Consider the following 25,025-nt stretch of genomic DNA (forward strand, 5'->3'; position numbering starts at 1 on the left):
GAAGCATATGAGATGGGCAAACTTTTTATCCATGTTTCACTTTCAGATTGTTCATGTAGATGGCAAAAAGAATGTGGTAGCGGATGCCCTGTCTAGGAAACCACATGTGGCCACCGTCTCCATTATCTTTCATCATGAACTTGATGATATGCGAGAAGAGTATGCTAATGACTCAGATTTTGAGCAGTTTTTTGATCGTTTGACCGAAGGAGAGCGAGTTGATCATTATTCTCTCAAGGAAGGATTCTTGATGATGCATGACAAATTGTGTGTCACATCTCAGCTGAGGCAGAAGGTTTTGACAGAATGCCATGCTCCGCCTTATGCAGGCCATCGTGGTATTGAGGCTACAGTGAAGGCTTTGGAGGCATTCTTTTATTGGCCTACTATGCGCAAGGATGCTACTGCTTTTGTTCGTGATTGTATCATTTGTCAAAAGGTGAAGTATGACCGTCAAAAGACACCTGGGTTACTTCGTTCTTTGCCTATTCCAGATAGACCGTGGGAGAGTATTGCTATGGATTTTATCTTTGAACTTCCTAGGACAAAGAGTGAGAATGATGGCATTTGGACTATCATAGATCGTTTCAGCAAACAGGCTCATTTCATTCCAATTAGGAAGAAGATTAATGCAGAGCAAATGGTGAGGATATTTTTGACAAACATCTTCAAATACCATGGGATGCCCACATCTATTGTTAGTGACCAAGATCCTCTAACAATGAAGACTTCGTTGAAGTTTTCATCATCTTTTTATCCACAAACAGATGGGCAATCGTAAATTGCCAACTCAATTGTATTGGATCTTCTAAAGTGTTATGTTTTGGATCATAAAGAACAATGGGAAAAGTATCTTCCTTTGGTGGAGTTTGCTTACAACAACACCATTCACACTTAGATAGGAAAGGCACCTTTCGAGATTGTGGAAGGCAGGAAGAAAGTACCTCCGATCTTGCATACAAAAGATAAGATCTTTGAGGCAGATCGTTTCGTGGAGAATATGGATGAGGCTTACAAAAAGGTCAAAATGGCTCTTCAAAGGACTCAAGAGAAACAGAGAAAAGCAGCAAACCTTCACCGTCGATCATTGGTTTTTGATTTGGGTGATTGGATGCTTTTGAGATTTGAGAAGGCTAGACTCAGGAAAATGAAGAGTAAACAGAGCTTATATCCTAAATTGAGTATGCGGTACTATGGGCCTTTTCAGGTGATTGAGAACATGAGTGATGTTTCCTATCGTCTTCAGCTATCAGATCTTTGAAAGATTCATAATGCATTCCATGTGAGTCTTCTTAGACCTTTCAGAGGTGCGGTGCCTACAGAGCATGTTGATGAGCCACAACCAAAGGTAGAAGAACTCGATGAGATTCTTCAACCGGAACAGATTTTGGCACATAAAGAAAGAAAAGTCAGAGGGAAAGTTTCACGTCGATATCTGGTGAAGTTTGTGAACTATTCACCTATGGATTCGAAGTGGATGGAGGAGAGTGACTTGGCAGATTTACCGAGGGTACTACAACTTTACCTCGAGGTTTTTGGTTTGGAGCCTACCTTACAAAGTGCTTCAACAGGTTCAGCTATGGATTCTGGAGTACTGCCTGTTACTCAAGAGGGGGCTGACTCCGCTCCTTTGTCACAGAGTTCATTTGGATGAGATCTGGAAGTCGCTTGGTGTTCTTATCAGCACAACCGAGATACTGACCTGACAATATATCTGCCTACAGGATTTCTATGATATGTGTGTACTAGTCACATGGTTTGATTCATGGATTTACGAATATCTTCAGAGAATGGGGACGCCTATTCTAGACTTTCATTTGATATGCATCAGTGTTTACTCATGTTCATGATGTACTGCTGATCGTGGGTCCTATGGGATGGACATGAGCGGGGTAAGTAAAGCATCCAGGGGGACATGACTATTCACGAGGTGGATGCTCTTGATTTATGTTATTCGGATGTTCTGTTTCAGTTGGCAGGACATAGTTTTTTTGTTGCTCTCTTGGGTTCTGTTTCAGTTGGCAGATCCTTTGAATGAACAATCAAGGACGATTGCTTTGTTTTAAGAGGGGGGTATGTTACAGGACGGAGTATTTTACCTCTTTGTCTTAAGCATTGTAATTATGTTTTAAACATGTTTAAGCATTCACTAATCATGTTTAATCCAATAAATGCATGTGTGTAAGTTTGTACACGTGTGTGGATGCAGATACATGTTTGGTGTGTGTGTGTTCATGTGCATGCTTTTGGTTTTTCTCTTACCTTGTTGCAGGAAATAGCAGCTGAGGCACCTTGTGATTCAGCCCAATCAGCAACCGACACATGGCACAAATGACGTGCCAGCTGACACGTGTGCAGGTACAACAGGCTGCACAGGCTGGACTGCACGTGTGGCTGGCCGTTGCTCAGGAGCTGAGGTGGCTGCAGGTACTGCCACGTGGGCAGCCAAGCGTAACAGCAGCAGCAGCCAAGCATAACAGCAGCAACAGCAGCCAAGCATGGGCAGCAGCCAAGCGTGGGCAGCAGCCGAGCGCCAGGCAGCAGCGAAGCAAGCGCACGGCGGGCGGCTGGCTGAAGCGATGGCAGCTGGCTGCCACATAATCGGGCAAGCGCACGAGCAAAAGAGGAAAGCAAGGAAACGCGATGGGCATCCAGGCAGCAACTAATCGCACAAGGAAAAGCGAAGAGAAGAAAACACCGGGCAGCCCAATTTTTTTTGAAAAGAAAAGCTACTCGATGGTTTATGAATAAAAGCCTCTCTAGTAGATTTTTCTAAGGGGGAAAAGCATAAATTTGTATAAATAGAGGCCAAGGCCCTTGTATTCAACAACATCATCTTGGGTGAAAGCTTGAAGGAGATCTCTTCCCCGTGGATCAAGGAAGAATCTTCTTGGGAATTGTGCAAGGGCTACGCCGACTTTGAATTATAAATAAATACCTGCAGGGGCGCCACGCTTTGGGGCCAATTGGTCTCTTGTGTAGGAACACTCTAGCTCCACTTAAATATTTTCTTTTACTTCCAAATTTATTATTCCAGTTCATAAAGTGATTAAAGTGTGATTAAGTGTGTTCACCGCCCATCAAGTTTTCTGAAGGCCGGTTTCAGGTTGCATAGTAAATGATTGTGGGTGTGTCGCATGCTTGTGTGCAAACGCTTGTAAAGTGGCTCTTGAAGTTTCCATACATGCAACAGATCTTGGCTGTATCTGGAACAGAAATCTATATTTGGAATCGCAAAAAAGGCAACCTACTTCGTCACATCAGGGGACATGGTCAACACATACATTCCATGTGGTACATTCTATCCCCCAATCTATCCACTTTTTCATATTTATCTTTTTACGTAAAAGTTCTTGGTTGACCTATGCAAGAAGCAAATTTCTTGTCCAGCTATGCAGACCCAGAAGTGTTGGTTGGATGTGCTGATGGAACCATAAGGGTATTTGATATCTACAGTAGTCAGTGTGCTCGAATCTTCAGGTATCTTTCTGCCCTCTCACTAACTTCCTGAGTGGGCTGCCTGTGTTGTACATGGCTCCTGGTCTCCATGCAAATGCCAAGTATAATCTTTCCCCACACAAAAACTACTACATTTGCTGCTATTATTGCAAACATGATGCTGTTGATCTCAACATAAGAGCTTTGATGACAGGCAGCACACTGAGCGTGTTACGTGTGTTGTGGCGGATATTACTTCATCCCTTGTGGCGAGTGGATCTGCTGATGGCACTGTGCAGTTATGTGATTTTGTGACTGGTGAAAAATTTAGCTGCCTTTTGCCTTCTTCTCCACCTACAGGTATGTGCCCTTATTGTGAACATGATGTAGGTTGACATAATCTATGTAACAAAACCGGCAAGTTTTGCTATCTTTGTCCCTCAATCTTCTTGGTTGACTCACAAAAGAAAAAAATTGTTGCACAAGGAACATAGTATCGTCACGCAATGCTTTGGCACGCCCCAAAGGGGCTTGCTTGGCCAAATATCCCTGTTTAGTGATATATAAGTAGGCTTGCAATCTCCTTCCCACGAGACTCAATCGGTTTAGTTTCTTCAAAACCTATCATGCTCAAGAAACAAGCTCCATCCTTTGATCACCTCACCCTCTCCCAAAGGAGACAAACTGATTGGGAAAACATTTGAAATTACTTTAGCACCCAAATACATCTAATATCCTCCCTTTCTCTGAATCCACACATGGTAGGGCTAGGAGTTCAGCAAGTGCAACTTTAGAGCAGTAAACCTCAAGTTAAGCTAGCTATTCTTAAATTTTAGATGTCTTTTCTGTGTTACTTTATGTAAATTTCTCATGAAATGTCATTTTTTGGTCTACAATTGAACTTGGGTTTACAAGGTGCAATTGAAAAAGATGTTAAAACAACATATTGATTACACGAGTAACCACAGATGAAGCATGGATATGAAGAGAATGCATCAAGTACAGATATCAAATGGAGGTTATAACCAATGAAAAGAGTTTACGCTAAATGCAACTTGTACTAAGCCAGACAATGCATCAACATGATCCCATGTGAACACCACATAAGGATCAGTTCCCAAAACAGTGAGCTCTGTCACTGTTTTGTCCCTTCTTTGAAAAGTTGTGGCAATGTGCAATCCTTGGCATGGTGACAAGGATGATTGCACCTAAAGCATAGGTTATGAATCCAATTCGAGCAAGCATCCACAAGAGCCTGTTTCAAGAAGGCCTGGGTGTACAACGTAAATAGGACACAGGTATTAAAAAACCCACGCAACATGTGTGAAGAAAACGCACCCATCCACCTGGTCGAGCAAGAAAAGTGCACAGATGCTCTAGATGCTCTGCCGCCCGACCTTAGCTTATCATATAGTCCACCGGATGGAGTTCTACGCACTCGGGTGGCTTTGATACCACTAAAACATTCACTTATCTCTTGAGCAGCTCCTTTTTTTCCCAAAAAAGAGATCCTTCTATTAGTTAAAAAGAAACCTGCGTAGAAGGCAGAATACAAAACACTGCAACATGAGTAAAAGAAACGCAACAGGGGTGCCTTCCTCCATGGCTGGCCGCTTTCGGAGGAAGGCTACATTGCTAGTACAAAAGTAGGAAGCACACAAGGGGCCTACTCTGATTGGCGACACCTGCCTCCCAACCCAATATCATCCCCAGGGCGGAGCCTCTCTACTAGATTGCGACAAAATGAATCCGTAGCAAACTGGTGGAGGGGCCCTCCCTGCTCTGCTCCCTAGATGCCGAACTAACTATGGCAACGGGTGCCTGAGGCTGGGTATCTGCCTCTCCACCGAGTCCAAGAAGCTTTGGCGAGATCGCGAGCAGGTGACCGGTCGCCGAGTTGAGGTGGACCTCTTGCTCCGAGTGACCAGGGACAGGATGAGGAGGGGGAGGCGGGAGAGGATGCCGTCCAAAGGAGGGGGGGTCCTTGTGGGGCCAGCTCCGCGGCAGGGTCTAGGCACCTCAGAGGGAGGATATGGGCCTAGGCCCTATGCGCATGTCAAGGCCAGTGAGTTGAATCCTAGGGCGGCTCTTGGGAGGTATCTGAAGATAATGGCTCAAAACGATTCTGTGGGAACCGTTGCCATAGGGTGAGGGCCCTGCTCTGTAAGAGTAACGTGTCAATCGTCATGATAGCACTAGCGCTGGTGGCAGAGGTGGCAGCTGACTCACTACCAGTCCTGGTCTTGCTCCATCGAGTGTTGGGGATCCGTTGAGCTCTCAGTGACACTTGGGTTACGCCGGGCGGGCGGAGGCTTTGATCTCCTTACGAGTAGGGCATCCCTATCTATTGTGCGTACAAAGGTTCATGCTGTCCTCCACTTGTGCATGCTCTAACGCACATGAGGACACCCTGTTTTGTTGCTCTACAGCTTGCCTTCTTGATAATACACGACTCTTGCTGCCTTGCTTGTGGTCCTACATACTCTATAGCTAATGGATGCTTATGAATCCGCATAGCCCAGCGGTGTGGGTTTAGAACTCAGATGGTCCTGACTTTAATCCCTGCTGGCCACACCCGTTGATATTGTAGCCATGACCACAAGTTCTAACCGCCTCCAGGAAGGTATTTAATATCATGACTATGGGTGGATCTACTGGGGGGGGGGGGGGGTGGGGGAGAGTCGGATATTCAGGTTGGCCATCAATTTTCAGGTCCACAATTATCATCAAAAAGGTCCTTAAAACATGTTCATATTTTGCGAACTTGTGTCCCATACATGTGTACGTCCTGGGCACCTCCGAGCTGCTTATTGGACTGTCCGAAACATGGACTCTCCATGAACTATCCAAATCAAACCATATTCTGCCCTGATCTTACCTGTCAGGCTGCTGTGAGTAAGGTCCACGCCCACATGCAAGGTCATTAATGCATGTATGTGACATTATCAGAAGTTAGAAGATGGCAGAGGAACACAAAAATGCGAACACAAACACAATGTACACCTTAATCCCACTGGATATTTATGTACAAGAAAAGGTCCAATTGAATGTTTCTCAAGTAAAAATGATACTCAAAGTAATCTTCTAATCTCAACCCGGAATATTGTTGTTAGGAACAAGTACTATCACTATGACACACTCACCTGTGGTACACAAAAGATAGGCCTATGGGCATATGCATAGGTGCCACGGGTAGTGGACTTTGTCTGATAGTAGTTAAACAAACTGACCAATAGCATTTGTGCATATATATACGTGGGTAACCAAATTGTCATAATCATCTGCTTTCCTTAGCGTTGGAGATCACAGAGCGTTTCTTTGTAGGCGGAGTGCTAGCCAAGAGTGTATAGTAGGTCACAGGGCTGCAGTGATGTTTTCACTCTGCCATATCCATTGTACTAGAAATTCAGTTGTATTACTCTTTCTTGTACATAATACAAACATTAGTTTAAGACTCTTGTGTGCAATGTGATTCCACTGCATTCTTCTTTCTATCTCTAAAAACCCTAGCACACAGGCACAAGTGTTCTACAGTTGGTATCAGAGCCTAGTGAACCTGCAATTTTTCTTTTCTTCTCTGGCACTCGTGTGCGTTGATTGCTTGGATAGGGCAAAGTCCCTAGGCTCCTTCTGGACAGAGGTGCACAAGTATCCTGGTCCTCCTTGCAACAGGGCATGTTTTGAGACTGTTTATGGGCTGTTCTTTGCTTGGCTGCATATAAGCTATGTACATGGGTTATTGGCTACAAGTACAAGGTCACCTGGTTATGTTTTTTGGCATGGGAGCGACGCAAGCTCTCATGGGTGCATACCCATGGAGCAGATTGCTTTCTTCTTGTTTGGAAGGAACAGAGGAACCTGCAGTTTTGGACATACCTATGTAACATAGTTGTGGGACAGAAATACAGCCAGACATATTCAGTAAGAGCTCCCTCTTTTGTTTGTGTGTTGTGTTGGCACTACGTTTGAGTATGTGCCGAGAGTGTTTTCACATGGAAAAAGGACATGGGTTTCATGCCTCTGATACCAGGGATTTGTAGGCATATGCTCACTTATGGTAGTGCTATGTGTGAACAGGGCTTAACCAAGGGCACTTTTTCCCATGTGGTTTTTTCCCTTGGACATCAAGTGTGAAAGGACACATATAATATTTTGTAGTTCTATATTATATGGATGTGGCACACATGCAAGGGTTGACTTGCATTTTGTGGATACCACACTTTTGGCTCTCTCTCTCTCTCTCTCTCTCTCTCATTTCTGTGTGTGAGCTTCTCTACCCTGCACCTAACCCTAATGTGGAGGTTTGTGTGTGTGAGTGTGTGAGTCCAACACCCAACATTTGGTATCAGAGCTGGGAGCTTGCCCTGGAGCAGTGCTTGTGTGAATCTGCAAAAAAAAAAAAAAACTGTGGAATTCCGTCGACGCTGTGTTTTTTCCGTCGACTGCGAATTTCCGTCGACGCTGTGTTTTTCCGTCGACGTCCGTCCGCCAGTTCCGTCGGAGCTCCTCCGTCCAGCCACCAGAGACGGGCGGCACTAGTGGGGAGCCCACCACCTCCGCCCAGCTCGCGGGCGGTTCTGCCGACTCCAGCCGGCGCCTGCTCCTGTCGCCGCCCAGCCCCCCCTCCGCTCCGTCACAGCACCCGCCGGCCGGCCACTTCCGTCCACGGCTCTCCGTTCCAGTCGTCGTCTGCTCACGTCCGGCGTTTCCGTCACCGCTCCCCGTTCCGACCAGCGTTCGTCGACGTTCCGTTCCAGCCGCCTGCTCCGTCGACGTTCCGTTCCATTCAGGCCGTCGCCGTTCGCCGACTCGCTCACCACCGTGCCCAGCAGCGCCCAACACATCGGCGCTCTGCTCCCGTTCGGCCTCCATCGAAGTCGCCCGTTTCAGGCCATTCGCGCTAGTCCACTACACCGACAACTCCAGTTACATCTGGTCGCTCCCCGTGCTGGCCCACGGCTGCCGCTTCCGCCTGCTCGCCTGCCCGCCACCAGCTCGACTACCCAACATTCGACTGCTTGCAAGCGACTCCAGCTCTCCAGCACCCGACTCCAGCGCTCAGCAGTCCTCCGCTTCTGGCTCGCCCGATACCAACGCCCATCAGCTCCGTAAGCTTCAGCCCAGCTCCCCGTTGGCTGCCCACAGCCATCCATCTGCTCCGCCTTGTTTTCCTCTGCACACCTTGTGACCTGTGTGCACCCATTTGCAGCTTTGCACGCCTCCGTCTTGCCATCCGTGCTCTGCAACGACTCTCTACAACAACAACTCCCTCCAACGCCTTCACCTGCAACGACTACCTTCAACAAGGTCTTCCCGGCTGCCCAGGTACCTGTGTTTCAGTAAACAAAATAGGGTTTGCCAGGAAGATTTGAATTTGCAGGTGGTACAGGATTCAAGAAATTTGGGGAATTTATCAATTTCAGGACAAATTGAAAAAATTGGGCATTTTGCTTTGCTTGCAATTTGGGGGTTTTTTGAAATTGAGGTCAAAATCAGCAAATTGAACCTCTCTTATTTGCAGAAATTTGGGGGTTTTCAAAATTGAGGTCAAAATTGGCAAATTGGAGCTCTTACATTTGCAGAAATTTAGGGCTTTTGTGAAAATTGGCCAATTAGATGCACATTGAAGCGATTGGAGTGCATAAAAATTGGGGATTTTCTGATTGGAGCATGTAATTGGGCATTACAGCTGCGATTTGTCGCGTATGTATACACATTGAGTGTAATTGGACAATTTGGTGCAGGTTTACACTTGCTCTGGTTTGCAGGCATACATTTGCTCAGGACATTTGGTTGCCTGGCAGTGCACATTGGTGCTTGGTTTGCTTGCAGTTATACCTTGTTGACATGGCACAGAATGCTACAGATGTATTTGGTGTGCTCACCCAGGAGGATAAGCTGGATGGATCTAACTACTCCCTCTGGAGTTTTATGATCCGTAATTTGCTGGTAGCCAAAGGGCTTTGGGGCATCGTGTGCGGTGATGACACACGCCCACATACCATTCAGCCAGCCACGCCTCAAAGGGGAGGTGCTCAAAGAGCTCCTGATGTAGATGTTGCTCCCACACAAGAGCAGAAGAGATGGGACTCTAGAGATGCACAGGCCATGTCATTGATAGCCCTTTCAGTCAAAAGGACTATTATTCCGCACATTCGTTCATGCAAGACATCGAAGCTTGCATGGGACACATTGGAAGCAATGTATCAGGTACGCAACGAGGCAAGAGTTGCCTACTTGAAGAGGCAATTGGATCTTCTTTCTATGGATGAGGGTGACTCCATGGCAGATCATCTCACCAAAGTGAAAGATTTGCAGGAACAATTGCTCAACATTGATGAGGTTATCCCAGACAGACAGATGGTCACCAACACTCTTCATTCTTTACCGCCTTCCTACTTGGGCTTTCACACCTCTCTCAACCTCTCGATGAGAGGAGGTGGTGATCCCGTCACTTTTGAAGAGCTCGTGGGTTTACTCTTGCAGGAAGAGCAAACAAGAGCAAACATATCGAGCAACCGTGGTGGAGAAAAGGCATTTACAGCCAAGGATAAGGGTAAAGCAAAGAGCTTTAAGCATGGGGGACAACAGTCTAGCAAGGCTGGTCATGGACAACCCTCTCCTAGTGGTGAAAAGTCTGACAAAGGGGATGCAAACAAGCCCAAAAAGAAGGGCAAATGTCACTACTGCCATAAGCCTGGACACTACATCAGTGAATGTAGGAAAAGGATTGCAAAAGAGAAAAAGAAAGAAGCAGGCAATGCAGTAGCAGACTCTTTGGGTTATGAAATAGTCACTTCTGGAACACGATACAAAGGCTTGTATAAGCTAGACAGCTATGACAAGCGCACTTATGATGCAAATACAGTGGCTGCCCACACTCCTGCTATGCATGATGCAGAGCTATGGCATGCTCGTTTTGGGCATGTAAATTTTCAGAGTTTGATGCTTTTGCAGAAGCATCATATGGTTGATAATATGCCGCCTCTTGAGTCTCCGCCAAGACATGTATGTGAGGGGTGTATTTTGGGAAAGATGCAACGAAAACCATTCCCCAAAGATGGAGCTGTTAGAGCTGAAAATAAATTACAGCTCATACATAGTGATGTATGTGGTCCAATGCGGACACCATCCATAGGGGGGCATCTTTACTTTGTCACATTCATTGATGACTACTCCAGGTTTGCTTGGGCTTACCCTTTGAAAGCAAAAGAAGATGTGTTTACATGCTTTCGACACTTTGTAGCAATGGCTGAAAATATGTGTGCATGTAAAGTCCAATCACTTCGCTCAGATAGAGGTGGAGAATATGTAAACCGGCCTTCAGAAAGCAAAGGGCAGTGAAACAAACACTCGCACATAAAACACTTCAACGCCATTGAGGACCTAGAAAAGGAAAACAAACAGGGGGAGCTAGAGTGCTCCTGCAAAAAGTACACGGACACCGATTGGCCCCAAATCGCAGTGGCGCCCCTTGCGGTATTTCTTTAATTGATTTTAAGAGCTTTGATTACAATATAAGGCTGGGAACTCAGCCGTCCCAATAGAACTCCTGAAGCCTGCAAAGAACCTGCATTTGGCTTCTTGTCCACACGGCATCCACAAACAAGTCCAGCCATTGTTCATATCAAAAGACTCTCTCACACATTGAGTCTGCATACAGAAGCTTTCTCCCATGATCAAGGCTGCCACAACCATCCATAGCCTCTCACACTATGAACAGCATCATACCCTGACACATCCAGTGCTTCTGCATCACAACACAGACTCCCAAACTGTCTCTCAAAAGAGAACTCGCATCACAGCACAGCATACCATACAGTTGACACACTTGTACAAACCCTCTCTACCATCCAAGGGTACTATCCATCTCTGTCATGGATTCCCTGTCCCCTGTCTATCCAGTAGCAAGGCTGTACCAAACATGTGTCCACTCCTGTACCTTCTGCCTGCATGTGACCTATCTCCTGGAGAAACCCAAAAACATGTCTCTTCGAGAAAACCTACGACCTGTTTCCACATGAAACCCTTAGGCCTGTTTCCCTTTGAAACTTCTGTCCTGTTTCCATACATCTAGTTACCTGTTCCCTCATGAAACATCTGGCAACATAGAGATGCCCATAATTGTAGGTCCCACTGTTCCTTTCTAGCAGGAAGAAAACAATCTGCTCCATGTGCACGCAGCCATGCGAGCTTGCATCACTCCCATGCCAAGAAACATATTCAAGTGACCTGTACTTGCAGCCATAAACCCAAGCACATAGCTGAATTTGCGACCAAACAAAAACAGCCCATAAACTGTCCCAAAACAGTCCTGAATCCAAAGCAAAGAGAAGCTGAAAGTTCCATCAGTTGAACGCCATCGACATGATGTCTATGTTCATGGAAAACCAGCCTCTATCCACCTTTGTATCAAGAGAAACCAACCCTTGTCTACTCTTCAGCAGAGGGAGAAAGAGAGAGAGAGAGAGAGAGAGAGAGAGAGAGAGAAAGGAGGCCTGTGTCTCTGTTCTGTAGCACAGCACAGCAGCCAGCCCTTTAATCTCCAAAAAGCAAAGGGGAAGGAGGGATTCAGTAGGCGCCTGGTTCTGTCCTGCCCGTACAGCTGCCACGTGGACTGTACCTGCAGGTGTACCTGACTGCGCCGTCTATACTTGCAGCAGCCTGCCCTGCACCGCCAGTACCTGCACCACCTGAATCTGCACCTGCAGCCTGTCCTGCCACGTGGGCTGTACCTGCAGACAGCAGCCGTACACTACCTGCACAGGCCCATCCATGCGCAGCCAGCATGCAGTCCACCTCTCCCCAGAAAAGCACACGTTTTTCTCCTCAGATTGATGAGCAGCCCTCCTGACTGAAAAAGCACACCCACCACAAAAGATAGGCGCCTCTCTGCTTTTTCTGCCCAAGAGCCCCTCTTTTACCAAAAAGCTCACACGTGGCCCCAAAAATAGCATAAGGGCCACGTTTCTTTAATGAAAGGCTTAATAAATGATTTTAAAGGTTTTTAAACCTTCAAAGCTAAAATCTCTTTGCCCCCTTTCACACATGGGGTTATCCACACATGGGCTTCCATCTTCACTCCCACCTGATGCCATTCACACTGTCCACCATGTCCCCGTGCACATCTGCATCTTGTCCAGAGAAAAACACAGGGTCGTGACATACCCCCCTCTTGAAAAATGGCAAGCGTCCTCGATTGCACTCAATGGCACAGTAAAGCATCTCATGAGCAAAGATACCCCATATGGCAAAACAATGGCCTTCCAATGCATCTGGATGATAGAACAATCATCCTGCACAATAAGCCACACTGTCCTCTTGCTTGTTCCTTCAGAACCTACAGCAAAAGTCTAAAACCAAATGGAAACACGTTAACTGTGTTAGCCAAAAACAAAACCATGCATCATTCTACATATGGCAAACATATGCATGACACACACATGCATTCGCAAACAATATGCTCCTCAGAATGCTCTACCTACTCCAAAGTAACAGTCTAAGGGCTACTCGCAAGCCTTACGCCCATGGGCATCCCGCAGGACCCACGACTGAAGGTAAAACATGAGCATATGCAAGCACTCAATGCATCCAAACACTACATCCAGTAAGTACTTTCCCACATATGTCTCATGGCCATCCCGCAAGAGTCACAGCCATGAACATAATAAAGCACTTGATGTATCATACCAACATACATGCAGCACATGACACAATGCAGAGTATTTCCCAATGTATTCTCAATGATACCAGGATCCAATGGCACCAGAATACAAAAATACCTCTACCTCAAAAAGTGTATGCATACATGCACAAATAGAGTTCGATCCATATTTCCATGAACCAAACGAACTCTAGGACTGCTCGCAAGACTTATGCCCTCCATAGAGTTATCTATAGTTGCAGTTAGAGTTCCAGGTGCGCGCGACTGTGAACCATACTCAACCATCATCTCATGTGTCTAGAACACAATATCATAGAAGTCCCATAAGCAGATGTACTGTCAGCCTCAGTACCTTCGGGTGAATACAAAGATGTCACCAAGCGACTCCTAGATGACAACTGAGCCTGTCTGTAACAACAAGGGAGCGGAGGTGCTACCCCCCTCTTGAGCATCAGGTAATGCTCCAGACCTATGCTCCGCTGAACCTGAATGAGCCGTAACAAGAGTCGACTCCAACTCATAGGCATCAAGATAAAGCTGCAACTCCTGAGGTGAATCTGCTAAGTCACCCTCCTCCATCCATTTCGCATCCATCAGTGAACCTCCTCCATCCACTTCGTATCCATTAGTAAACAGCTCTTGAACTTCACAGGATAGCGACGGGAAACTTTACCCTGTACTTTTTTTTCCTTATGTGCCAGTATATGCTCAGGAATAAGAACCTCGTCAAGTTCCTCCACTTCCATCTGAGCCTCATCTGATACATCCTCAGGCACCCAAAACCTGCCTGCACCCCACCCAAGTGGTAAGCACAAGTCCTCGATGAAGCATAGTAGATCACCACTGCTGAACATAGAAAGAAACTGTCTTCCGAACCCATGAAGCCTCTATGAAAATACGACCAGTGACTAACTGTCGAATGTTTTGCACCATAATACTTCAACTGCTTCTTGTTCCTGGCTGACTACTTCTTGTCCTTGGTGTCTTTTCTCCTGAACTTCATCTTCTGCTCTTGCTCTTCACCTCATATAGGCAAAGACACAAAATCCTGTACTGTGTCCTGCACTTCCTTTTCACTTTCCTCATGTTGAAGCTTTTGATGTGACTCTCATGAGACAACCACGAGCTCGCCCTCTTAGGAAAGTTGGCGATTGTCCCAACCAAAGCAACCACGGACTCGCCTCCTTGAGAAAGTCGACGATGTGTCCCGGCAAACGAAACCTTGTAAACCGGCCTTCAGAAAGCAAAGGGCAGTGAAACAAACACTCGCACATAAAACACTTCAACGCCATTGAGGACCTAGAAAAGGAAAACAAACAGGGGGAGCTAGAGTGCTCCTGCAAAAAGTACACGGACACCGATTGGCCCCAAATCGCAGTGGCGCCCCTTGCGGTATTTCTTTAATTGATTTTAAGAGCTTTGATTACAATATAAGGCTGGGAACTCAGCTGTCCCAATAGAACTCCTGAAGCCTGCAAAGAACCTGCATTTGGCTTCTTGTCCACACGGCATCCACAAACAAGTCCAGCCATTGTTCATATCAAAAGACTCTCTCACACATTGAGTCTGCATACAGAAGCTTTCTCCCATGATCAAGGCTGCCACAACCATCCATAGCCTCTCACACTATGAACAGCATCATACCCTGACACATCCAGTGCTTCTGCATCACAACACAGACTCCCAAACTGTCTCTCAAAAGAGAACTCGCATCACAGCACAGCATACCATACAGTTGACACACCTGTACAAACCCTCTCTACCATCCAAGGGTACTATCCATCTCTGTCATGGATTCCCTGTCCCCTGTCTATCCAGTAGCAAGGCTGTACCAAACATGTGTCCACTCCTGTACCTTCTGCCTGCATGTGACCTATCTCCTGGAGAAACCCAAAAACATGTCTCTTCGAGAAAACCTACGACCTGTTTCCACATGAAACCCTTAGGCCTGTTTCCCTTTGAAACTTCTGTCCTGTTTCCATACATCTAGTTACCTGTTCCCTCATGAAACATCTGGCAACATAGAGATGCCCATAATTGTAGGTCCCACTGTTCCTTTCTAGCAGGAAGAAAACAATCTGCTCCATGTGCACGCAGCCATGCGAGCTTGCATCACTCCCATGCCAAGAAACATATTCAAGTGACCTGTACTTGCAGCCATAAACCCAAGCACATAGCTGAATTTGCGACCAAACAAAAACAGCCCATAAACTGTCCCAAAACAGTCCTGAATCCAAAGCAAAGAGAAGCTGAAAGTTCCATCAGTTGAACGCCATCGACATGATGTCTATGTTCATGGAAAACCAGCCTCTGTCCACCTTTGTATCAAGAGAAACCAACCCTTGTCTACTCTTCAGCAGAGAGAGAGAGAGAGAGAGAGAGAGAGAGAGAGAGAGAGAGAGAAAGGAGGCCTGTGTCTCTGTTCTGTAGCACAGCACAGCAGCCAGCCCTTTAATCTCCAAAAAGCAAAGGGGAAGGAGGGATTCAGTAGGCGCCTGGTTCTGTTCTGCCCGTACAGCTGTCCGTACAGCTGCCACGTGGACTGTACCTGCAGGTGTACCTGACTGCGCCGTCTATACTTGCAGCAGCCTGCCCTGCACCGCCAGTACTTGCACCACCTGAATCTGCACCTGCAGCCTGTCCTGCCACGTGGGCTGTACCTGCAGACAGCAGCCGTACACTACCTGCACAGGCCCATCCATGCGCAGCCAGCATGCAGTCCACCTCTCCCCAGAAAAGCACACGTTTTTCTCCTCAGATTGATGAGCAGCCCTCCTGACTGAAAAAGCACACCCACCACAAAAGATAGGCGCCTCTCTGCTTTTTCTGCCCAAGAGCCCCTCTTTTACCAAAAAGCTCACACGTGGCCCCAAAAATAGCATAAGGGCCACGTTTCTTTAATGAAAGGCTTAATAAATGATTTTAAAGGTTTTTAAACCTTCAAAGCTAAAATCTCTTTGCCCCCTTTCACACATGGGGTTATCCACACATGGGCTTCCATCTTCACTCCCACCTGATGCCATTCACGCTGTCCACCATGTCCCCGTGCACATCTGCATCTTGTCCAGAGAAAAACACAGGGTCGTGACATACCCCCCTCTTGAAAAATGGCAAGCGTCCTCGATTGCACTCAATGGCACAGTAAAGCATCTCATGAGCAAAGATACCCCATATGGCAAAACAATGGCCTTCCAATGCATCTGGATGATAGAACAATCATCCTGCACAATAAGCCACACTGTCCTCTTGCTTGTTCCTTCAGAACCTACAGCAAAAGTCTAAAACCAAATGGAAACACGTTAACTGTGTTAGCCAAAAACAAAACCATGCATCATTCTACATATGGCAAACATATGCATGACACACACATGCATTCGCAAACAATATGCTCCTCAGAATGCTCTACCTACTCCAAAGTAACAGTCTAAGGGCTGCTCGCAAGCCTTACGCCCATGGGCATCCCGCAGGACCCACGACTGAAGGTAAAACATGAGCATATGCAAGCACTCAATGCATCCAAACACTACATCCAGTAAGTACTTTCCCACATATGTCTCATGGCCATCCCGCAAGAGTCACAGCCATGAACATAATAAAGCACTTGATGTATCATACCAACATACATGCAGCACATGACACAATGCAGAGTATTTCCCAATGTATTCTCAATGATACCAGGATCCAATGGCACCAGAATACAAAAATACCTCTACCTCAAAAAGTGTATGCATACATGCACAAATAGAGTTCGATCCATATTTCCATGAACCAAACGAACTCTAGGACTGCTCGCAAGACTTATGCCCTCCATAGAGTTATCTATAGTTGCAGTTAGAGTTCCAGGTGCGCGCGACTGTGAACCATACTCAACCATCATCTCATGTGTCTAGAACACAATATCATAGAAGTCCCATAAGCAGATGTACTGTCAGCCTCAGTACCTTCGGGTGAATACAAAGATGTCACCAAGCGACTCCTAGATGACAACTGAGCCTGTCTGTAACAACAAGGGAGCGGAGGTGCTACCCCCCTCTTGAGCATCAGGTAATGCTCCAGACCTATGCTCCGCTGAACCTGAATGAGCCGTAACAAGAGTCGACTCCAACTCATAGGCATCAAGATAAAGCTGCAACTCCTGAGGTGAATCTGCTAAGTCACCCTCCTCCATCCATTTCGCATCCATCAGTGAACCTCCTCCATCCACTTCGTATCCATTAGTAAACAGCTCTTGAACTTCACAGGATAGCGACGGGAAACTTTACCCTGTACTTTTTTTTCCTTATGTGCCAGTATATGCTCAGGAATAAGAACCTCGTCAAGTTCCTCCACTTCCATCTGAGCCTCATCTGATACATCCTCAGGCACCCAAAACCTGCCTGCACCCCACCCAAGTGGTAAGCACAAGTCCTCGATGAAGCATAGTAGATCACCACTGCTGAACATAGAAAGAAACTGTCTTCCGAACCCATGAAGCCTCTATGAAAATACGACCAGTGACTAACTGTCGAATGTTTTGCACCATAATACTTCAACTGCTTCTTGTTCCTGGCTGACTACTTCTTGTCCTTGGTGTCTTTTCTCCTGAACTTCATCTTCTGCTCTTGCTCTTCACCTCATATAGGCAAAGACACAAAATCCTGTACTGTGTCCTGCACTTCCTTTTCACTTTCCTCATGTTGAAGCTTTTGATGTGACTCTCATGAGACAACCACGAGCTCGCCCTCTTAGGAAAGTTGGCGATTGTCCCAACCAAAGCAACCACGGACTCGCCTCCTTGAGAAAGTCGACGATGTGTCCCGGCAAACGAAACCTTGTAAACCGGCCTTCAGAAAGCAAAGGGCAGTGAAACAAACACTCGCACATAAAACACTTCAACGCCATTGAGGACCTAGAAAAGGAAAACAAACAGGGGGAGCTAGAGTGCTCCTGCAAAAAGTACACGGACACCGATTGGCCCCAAATCGCAGTGGCGCCCCTTGCGGTATTTCTTTAATTGATTTTAAGAGCTTTGATTACAATATAAGGCTGGGAACTCAGCTGTCCCAATAGAACTCCTGAAGCCTGCAAAGAACCTGCATTTGGCTTCTTGTCCACACGGCATCCACAAACAAGTCCAGCCATTGTTCATATCAAAAGACTCTCTCACACATTGAGTCTGCATACAGAAGCTTTCTCCCATGATCAAGGCTGCCACAACCATCCATAGCCTCTCACACTATGAACAGCATCATACCCTGACACATCCAGTGCTTCTGCATCACAACACAGACTCCCAAACTGTCTCTCAAAAGAGAACTCGCATCACAGCACAGCATACCATACAGTTGACACACCTGTACAAACCCTCTCTACCATCCAAGGGTACTATCCATCTCTGTCATGGATTCCCTGTCCCCTGTCTATCCAGTAGCAAGGCTGTACCAAACATGTGTCCACTCCTGTACCTTCTGCCTGCATGTGACCTATCTCCTGGAGAAACCCAAAAACATGTCTCTTCGAGAAAACCTACGACCTGTTTCCACATGAAACCCTTAGGCCTGTTTCCCTTTGAAACTTCTGTCCTGTTTCCATACATCTAGTTACCTGTTCCCTCATGAAACATCTGGCAACATAGAGATGCCCATAATTGTAGGTCCCACTGTTCCTTTCTAGCAGGAAGAAAACAATCTGCTCCATGTGCACGCAGCCATGCGAGCTTGCATCACTCCCATGCCAAGAAACATATTCAAGTGACCTGTACTTGCAGCCATAAACCCAAGCACATAGCTGAATTTGCGACCAAACAAAAACAGCCCATAAACTGTCCCAAAACAGTCCTGAATCCAAAGCAAAGAGAAGCTGAAAGTTCCATCAGTTGAACGCCATCGACATGATGTCTATGTTCATGGAAAACCAGCCTCTGTCCACCTTTGTATCAAGAGAAACCAACCCTTGTCTACTCTTCAGCAGAGAGAGAGAGAGAGAGAGAGAGAGAGAGAGAGAGAGAGAGAGAAAGGAGGCCTGTGTCTCTGTTCTGTAGCACAGCACAGCAGCCAGCCCTTTAATCTCCAAAAAGCAAAGGGGAAGGAGGGATTCAGTAGGCGCCTGGTTCTGTTCTGCCCGTACAGCTGTCCGTACAGCTGCCACGTGGACTGTACCTGCAGGTGTACCTGACTGCGCCGTCTATACTTGCAGCAGCCTGCCCTGCACCGCCAGTACTTGCACCACCTGAATCTGCACCTGCAGCCTGTCCTGCCACGTGGGCTGTACCTGCAGACAGCAGCCGTACACTACCTGCACAGGCCCATCCATGCGCAGCCAGCATGCAGTCCACCTCTCCCCAGAAAAGCACACGTTTTTCTCCTCAGATTGATGAGCAGCCCTCCTGACTGAAAAAGCACACCCACCACAAAAGATAGGCGCCTCTCTGCTTTTTCTGCCCAAGAGCCCCTCTTTTACCAAAAAGCTCACACGTGGCCCCAAAAATAGCATAAGGGCCACGTTTCTTTAATGAAAGGCTTAATAAATGATTTTAAAGGTTTTTAAACCTTCAAAGCTAAAATCTCTTTGCCCCCTTTCACACATGGGGTTATCCACACATGGGCTTCCATCTTCACTCCCACCTGATGCCATTCACGCTGTCCACCATGTCCCCGTGCACATCTGCATCTTGTCCAGAGAAAAACACAGGGTCGTGACATACCCCCCTCTTGAAAAATGGCAAGCGTCCTCGATTGCACTCAATGGCACAGTAAAGCATCTCATGAGCAAAGATACCCCATATGGCAAAACAATGGCCTTCCAATGCATCTGGATGATAGAACAATCATCCTGCACAATAAGCCACACTGTCCTCTTGCTTGTTCCTTCAGAACCTACAGCAAAAGTCTAAAACCAAATGGAAACACGTTAACTGTGTTAGCCAAAAACAAAACCATGCATCATTCTACATATGGCAAACATATGCATGACACACACATGCATTCGCAAACAATATGCTCCTCAGAATGCTCTACCTACTCCAAAGTAACAGTCTAAGGGCTGCTCGCAAGCCTTACGCCCATGGGCATCCCGCAGGACCCACGACTGAAGGTAAAACATGAGCATATGCAAGCACTCAATGCATCCAAACACTACATCCAGTAAGTACTTTCCCACATATGTCTCATGGCCATCCCGCAAGAGTCACAGCCATGAACATAATAAAGCACTTGATGTATCATACCAACATACATGCAGCACATGACACAATGCAGAGTATTTCCCAATGTATTCTCAATGATACCAGGATCCAATGGCACCAGAATACAAAAATACCTCTACCTCAAAAAGTGTATGCATACATGCACAAATAGAGTTCGATCCATATTTCCATGAACCAAACGAACTCTAGGACTGCTCGCAAGACTTATGCCCTCCATAGAGTTATCTATAGTTGCAGTTAGAGTTCCAGGTGCGCGCGACTGTGAACCATACTCAACCATCATCTCATGTGTCTAGAACACAATATCATAGAAGTCCCATAAGCAGATGTACTGTCAGCCTCAGTACCTTCGGGTGAATACAAAGATGTCACCAAGCGACTCCTAGATGACAACTGAGCCTGTCTGTAACAACAAGGGAGCGGAGGTGCTACCCCCCTCTTGAGCATCAGGTAATGCTCCAGACCTATGCTCTGCTGAACCTGAATGAGCCGTAACAAGAGTCGACTCCAACTCATAGGCATCAAGATAAAGCTGCAACTCCTGAGGTGAATCTGCTAAGTCACCCTCCTCCATCCATTTCGCATCCATCAGTGAACCTCCTCCATCCACTTCGTATCCATTAGTAAACAGCTCTTGAACTTCACAGGATAGCGACGGGAAACTTTACCCTGTACCTTTTTTTCCTTATGTGCCAGTATATGCTCAGGAATAAGAACCTCGTCAAGTTCCTCCACTTCCATCTGAGCCTCATCTGATACATCCTCAGGCACCCAAAACCTGCCTGCACCCCACCCAAGTGGTAAGCACAAGTCCTCGATGAAGCATAGTAGATCACCACTGCTGAACATAGAAAGAAACTGTCTTCCGAACCCATGAAGCCTCTATGAAAATACGACCAGTGACTAACTGTCGAATGTTTTGCACCATAATACTTCAACTGCTTCTTGTTCCTGGCTGACTACTTCTTGTCCTTGGTGTCTTTTCTCCTGAACTTCATCTTCTGCTCTTGCTCTTCACCTCATATAGGCAAAGACACAAAATCCTGTACTGTGTCCTGCACTTCCTTTTCACTTTCCTCATGTTGAAGCTTTTGATGTGACTCTCATGAGACAACCACGAGCTCGCCCTCTTAGGAAAGTTGGCGATTGTCCCAACCAAAGCAACCACGGACTCGCCTCCTTGAGAAAGTCGACGATGTGTCCCGGCAAACGAAACCTTGTAAACCGGCCTTCAGAAAGCAAAGGGCAGTGAAACAAACACTCGCACATAAAACACTTCAACGCCATTGAGGACCTAGAAAAGGAAAACAAACAGGGGGAGCTAGAGTGCTCCTGCAAAAAGTACACGGACACCGATTGGCCCCAAATCGCAGTGGCGCCCCTTGCGGTATTTCTTTAATTGATTTTAAGAGCTTTGATTACAATATAAGGCTGGGAACTCAGCCGTCCCAATAGAACTCCTGAAGCCTGCAAAGAACCTGCATTTGGCTTCTTGTCCACACGGCATCCACAAACAAGTCCAGCCATTGTTCATATCAAAAGACTCTCTCACACATTGAGTCTGCATACAGAAGCTTTCTCCCATGATCAAGGCTGCCACAACCATCCATAGCCTCTCACACTATGAACAGCATCATACCCTGACACATCCAGTGCTTCTGCATCACAACACAGACTCCCAAACTGTCTCTCAAAAGAGAACTCGCATCACAGCACAGCATACCATACAGTTGACACACCTGTACAAACCCTCTCTACCATCCAAGGGTACTATCCATCTCTGTCATGGATTCCCTGTCCCCTGTCTATCCAGTAGCAAGGCTGTACCAAACATGTGTCCACTCCTGTACCTTCTGCCTGCATGTGACCTATCTCCTGGAGAAACCCAAAAACATGTCTCTTCGAGAAAACCTACGACCTGTTTCCACATGAAACCCTTAGGCCTGTTTCCCTTTGAAACTTCTGTCCTGTTTCCATACATCTAGTTACCTGTTCCCTCATGAAACATCTGGCAACATAGAGATGCCCATAATTGTAGGTCCCACTGTTCCTTTCTAGCAGGAAGAAAACAATCTGCTCCATGTGCACGCAGCCATGCGAGCTTGCATCACTCCCATGCCAAGAAACATATTCAAGTGACCTGTACTTGCAGCCATAAACCCAAGCACATAGCTGAATTTGCGACCAAACAAAAACAGCCCATAAACTGTCCCAAAACAGTCCTGAATCCAAAGCAAAGAGAAGCTGAAAGTTCCATCAGTTGAACGCCATCGACATGATGTCTATGTTCATGGAAAACCAGCCTCTGTCCACCTTTGTATCAAGAGAAACCAACCCTTGTCTACTCTTCAGCAGAGGGAGAAAGAGAGAGAGAGAGAGAGAGAGAGAGAGAAAGGAGGCCTGTGTCTCTGTTCTGTAGCACAGCACAGCAGCCAGCCCTTTAATCTCCAAAAAGCAAAGGGGAAGGAGGGATTCAGTAGGCGCCTGGTTCTGTCCTGCCCGTACAGCTGTCCGTACAGCTGCCACGTGGACTGTACCTGCAGGTGTACCTGACTGCGCCGTCTATACTTGCAGCAGCCTACCCTGCACCGCCAGTACTTGCACCACCTGAATCTGCACCTGCAGCCTGTCCTGCCACGTGGGCTGTACCTGCAGACAGCAGCCGTACACTACCTGCACAGGCCCATCCATGCGCAGCCAGCATGCAGTCCACCTCTCCCCAGAAAAGCACACGTTTTTCTCCTCAGATTGATGAGCAGCCCTCCTGACTGAAAAAGCACACCCACCACAAAAGATAGGCGCCTCTCTGCTTTTTCTGCCCAAGAGCCCCTCTTTTACCAAAAAGCTCACACGTGGCCCCAAAAATAGCATAAGGGCCACGTTTCTTTAATGAAAGGCTTAATAAATGATTTTAAAGGTTTTTAAACCTTCAAAGCTAAAATCTCTTTGCCCCCTTTCACACATGGGGTTATCCACACATGGGCTTCCATCTTCACTCCCACCTGATGCCATTCACGCTGTCCACCATGTCCCCGTGCACATCTGCATCTTGTCCAGAGAAAAACACAGGGTCGTGACATACCCCCCTCTTGAAAAATGGCAAGCGTCCTCGATTGCACTCAATGGCACAGTAAAGCATCTCATGAGCAAAGATACCCCATATGGCAAAACAATGGCCTTCCAATGCATCTGGATGATAGAACAATCATCCTGCACAATAAGCCACACTGTCCTCTTGCTTGTTCCTTCAGAACCTACAGCAAAAGTCTAAAACCAAATGGAAACACGTTAACTGTGTTAGCCAAAAACAAAACCATGCATCATTCTACATATGGCAAACATATGCATGACACACACATGCATTCGCAAACAATATGCTCCTCAGAATGCTCTACCTACTCCAAAGTAACAGTCTAAGGGCTGCTCGCAAGCCTTACGCCCATGGGCATCCCGCAGGACCCACGACTGAAGGTAAAACATGAGCATATGCAAGCACTCAATGCATCCAAACACTACATCCAGTAAGTACTTTCCCACATATGTCTCATGGCCATCCCGCAAGAGTCACAGCCATGAACATAATAAAGCACTTGATGTATCATACCAACATACATGCAGCACATGACACAATGCAGAGTATTTCCCAATGTATTCTCAATGATACCAGGATCCAATGGCACCAGAATACAAAAATACCTCTACCTCAAAAAGTGTATGCATACATGCACAAATAGAGTTCGATCCATATTTCCATGAACCAAACGAACTCTAGGACTGCTCGCAAGACTTATGCCCTCCATAGAGTTATCTATAGTTGCAGTTAGAGTTCCAGGTGCGCGCGACTGTGAACCATACTCAACCATCATCTCATGTGTCTAGAACACAATATCATAGAAGTCCCATAAGCAGATGTACTGTCAGCCTCAGTACCTTCGGGTGAATACAAAGATGTCACCAAGCGACTCCTAGATGACAACTGAGCCTGTCTGTAACAACAAGGGAGCGGAGGTGCTACCCCCCTCTTGAGCATCAGGTAATGCTCCAGACCTATGCTCTGCTGAACCTGAATGAGCCGTAACAAGAGTCGACTCCAACTCATAGGCATCAAGATAAAGCTGCAACTCCTGAGGTGAATCTGCTAAGTCACCCTCCTCCATCCATTTCGCATCCATCAGTGAACCTCCTCCATCCACTTCGTATCCATTAGTAAACAGCTCTTGAACTTCACAGGATAGCGACGGGAAACTTTACCCTGTACCTTTTTTTCCTTATGTGCCAGTATATGCTCAGGAATAAGAACCTCGTCAAGTTCCTCCACTTCCATCTGAGCCTCATCTGATACATCCTCAGGCACCCAAAACCTGCCTGCACCCCACCCAAGTGGTAAGCACAAGTCCTCGATGAAGCATAGTAGATCACCACTGCTGAACATAGAAAGAAACTGTCTTCCGAACCCATGAAGCCTCTATGAAAATACGACCAGTGACTAACTGTCGAATGTTTTGCACCATAATACTTCAACTGCTTCTTGTTCCTGGCTGACTACTTCTTGTCCTTGGTGTCTTTTCTCCTGAACTTCATCTTCTGCTCTTGCTCTTCACCTCATATAGGCAAAGACACAAAATCCTGTACTGTGTCCTGCACTTCCTTTTCACTTTCCTCATGTTGAAGCTTTTGATGTGACTCTCATGAGACAACCACGAGCTCGCCCTCTTAGGAAAGTTGGCGATTGTCCCAACC

General features: G+C 46.6%; 1 protein-coding gene across 1 annotated transcript in view; it reads left to right on the forward strand.

Annotated features, from left to right (window-relative positions):
* The window catches only part of LOC147635813 (F-box family protein with WD40/YVTN repeat doamin), a 118,753-nt gene that overhangs the window by 62,483 nt on the left and 31,245 nt on the right, over positions 1–25,025 (forward strand). The window contains exons 5-7 of the mRNA XM_086801162.1: positions 3,194–3,294; positions 3,391–3,480; positions 3,653–3,798. Coding sequence (XP_086657288.1) covers positions 3,194–3,294; positions 3,391–3,480; positions 3,653–3,798 — 337 coding nt within the window. The remainder of the gene's footprint in view (positions 1–3,193; positions 3,295–3,390; positions 3,481–3,652; positions 3,799–25,025) is intronic.

The sequence above is a fragment of the Cibotium barometz genome, chromosome 8 (assembly GCF_041138505.1).
Source record: "Cibotium barometz isolate CiBa-2024 chromosome 8, ASM4113850v1, whole genome shotgun sequence".
Lineage (NCBI taxonomy): Eukaryota > Viridiplantae > Streptophyta > Polypodiopsida > Cyatheales > Cibotiaceae > Cibotium > Cibotium barometz.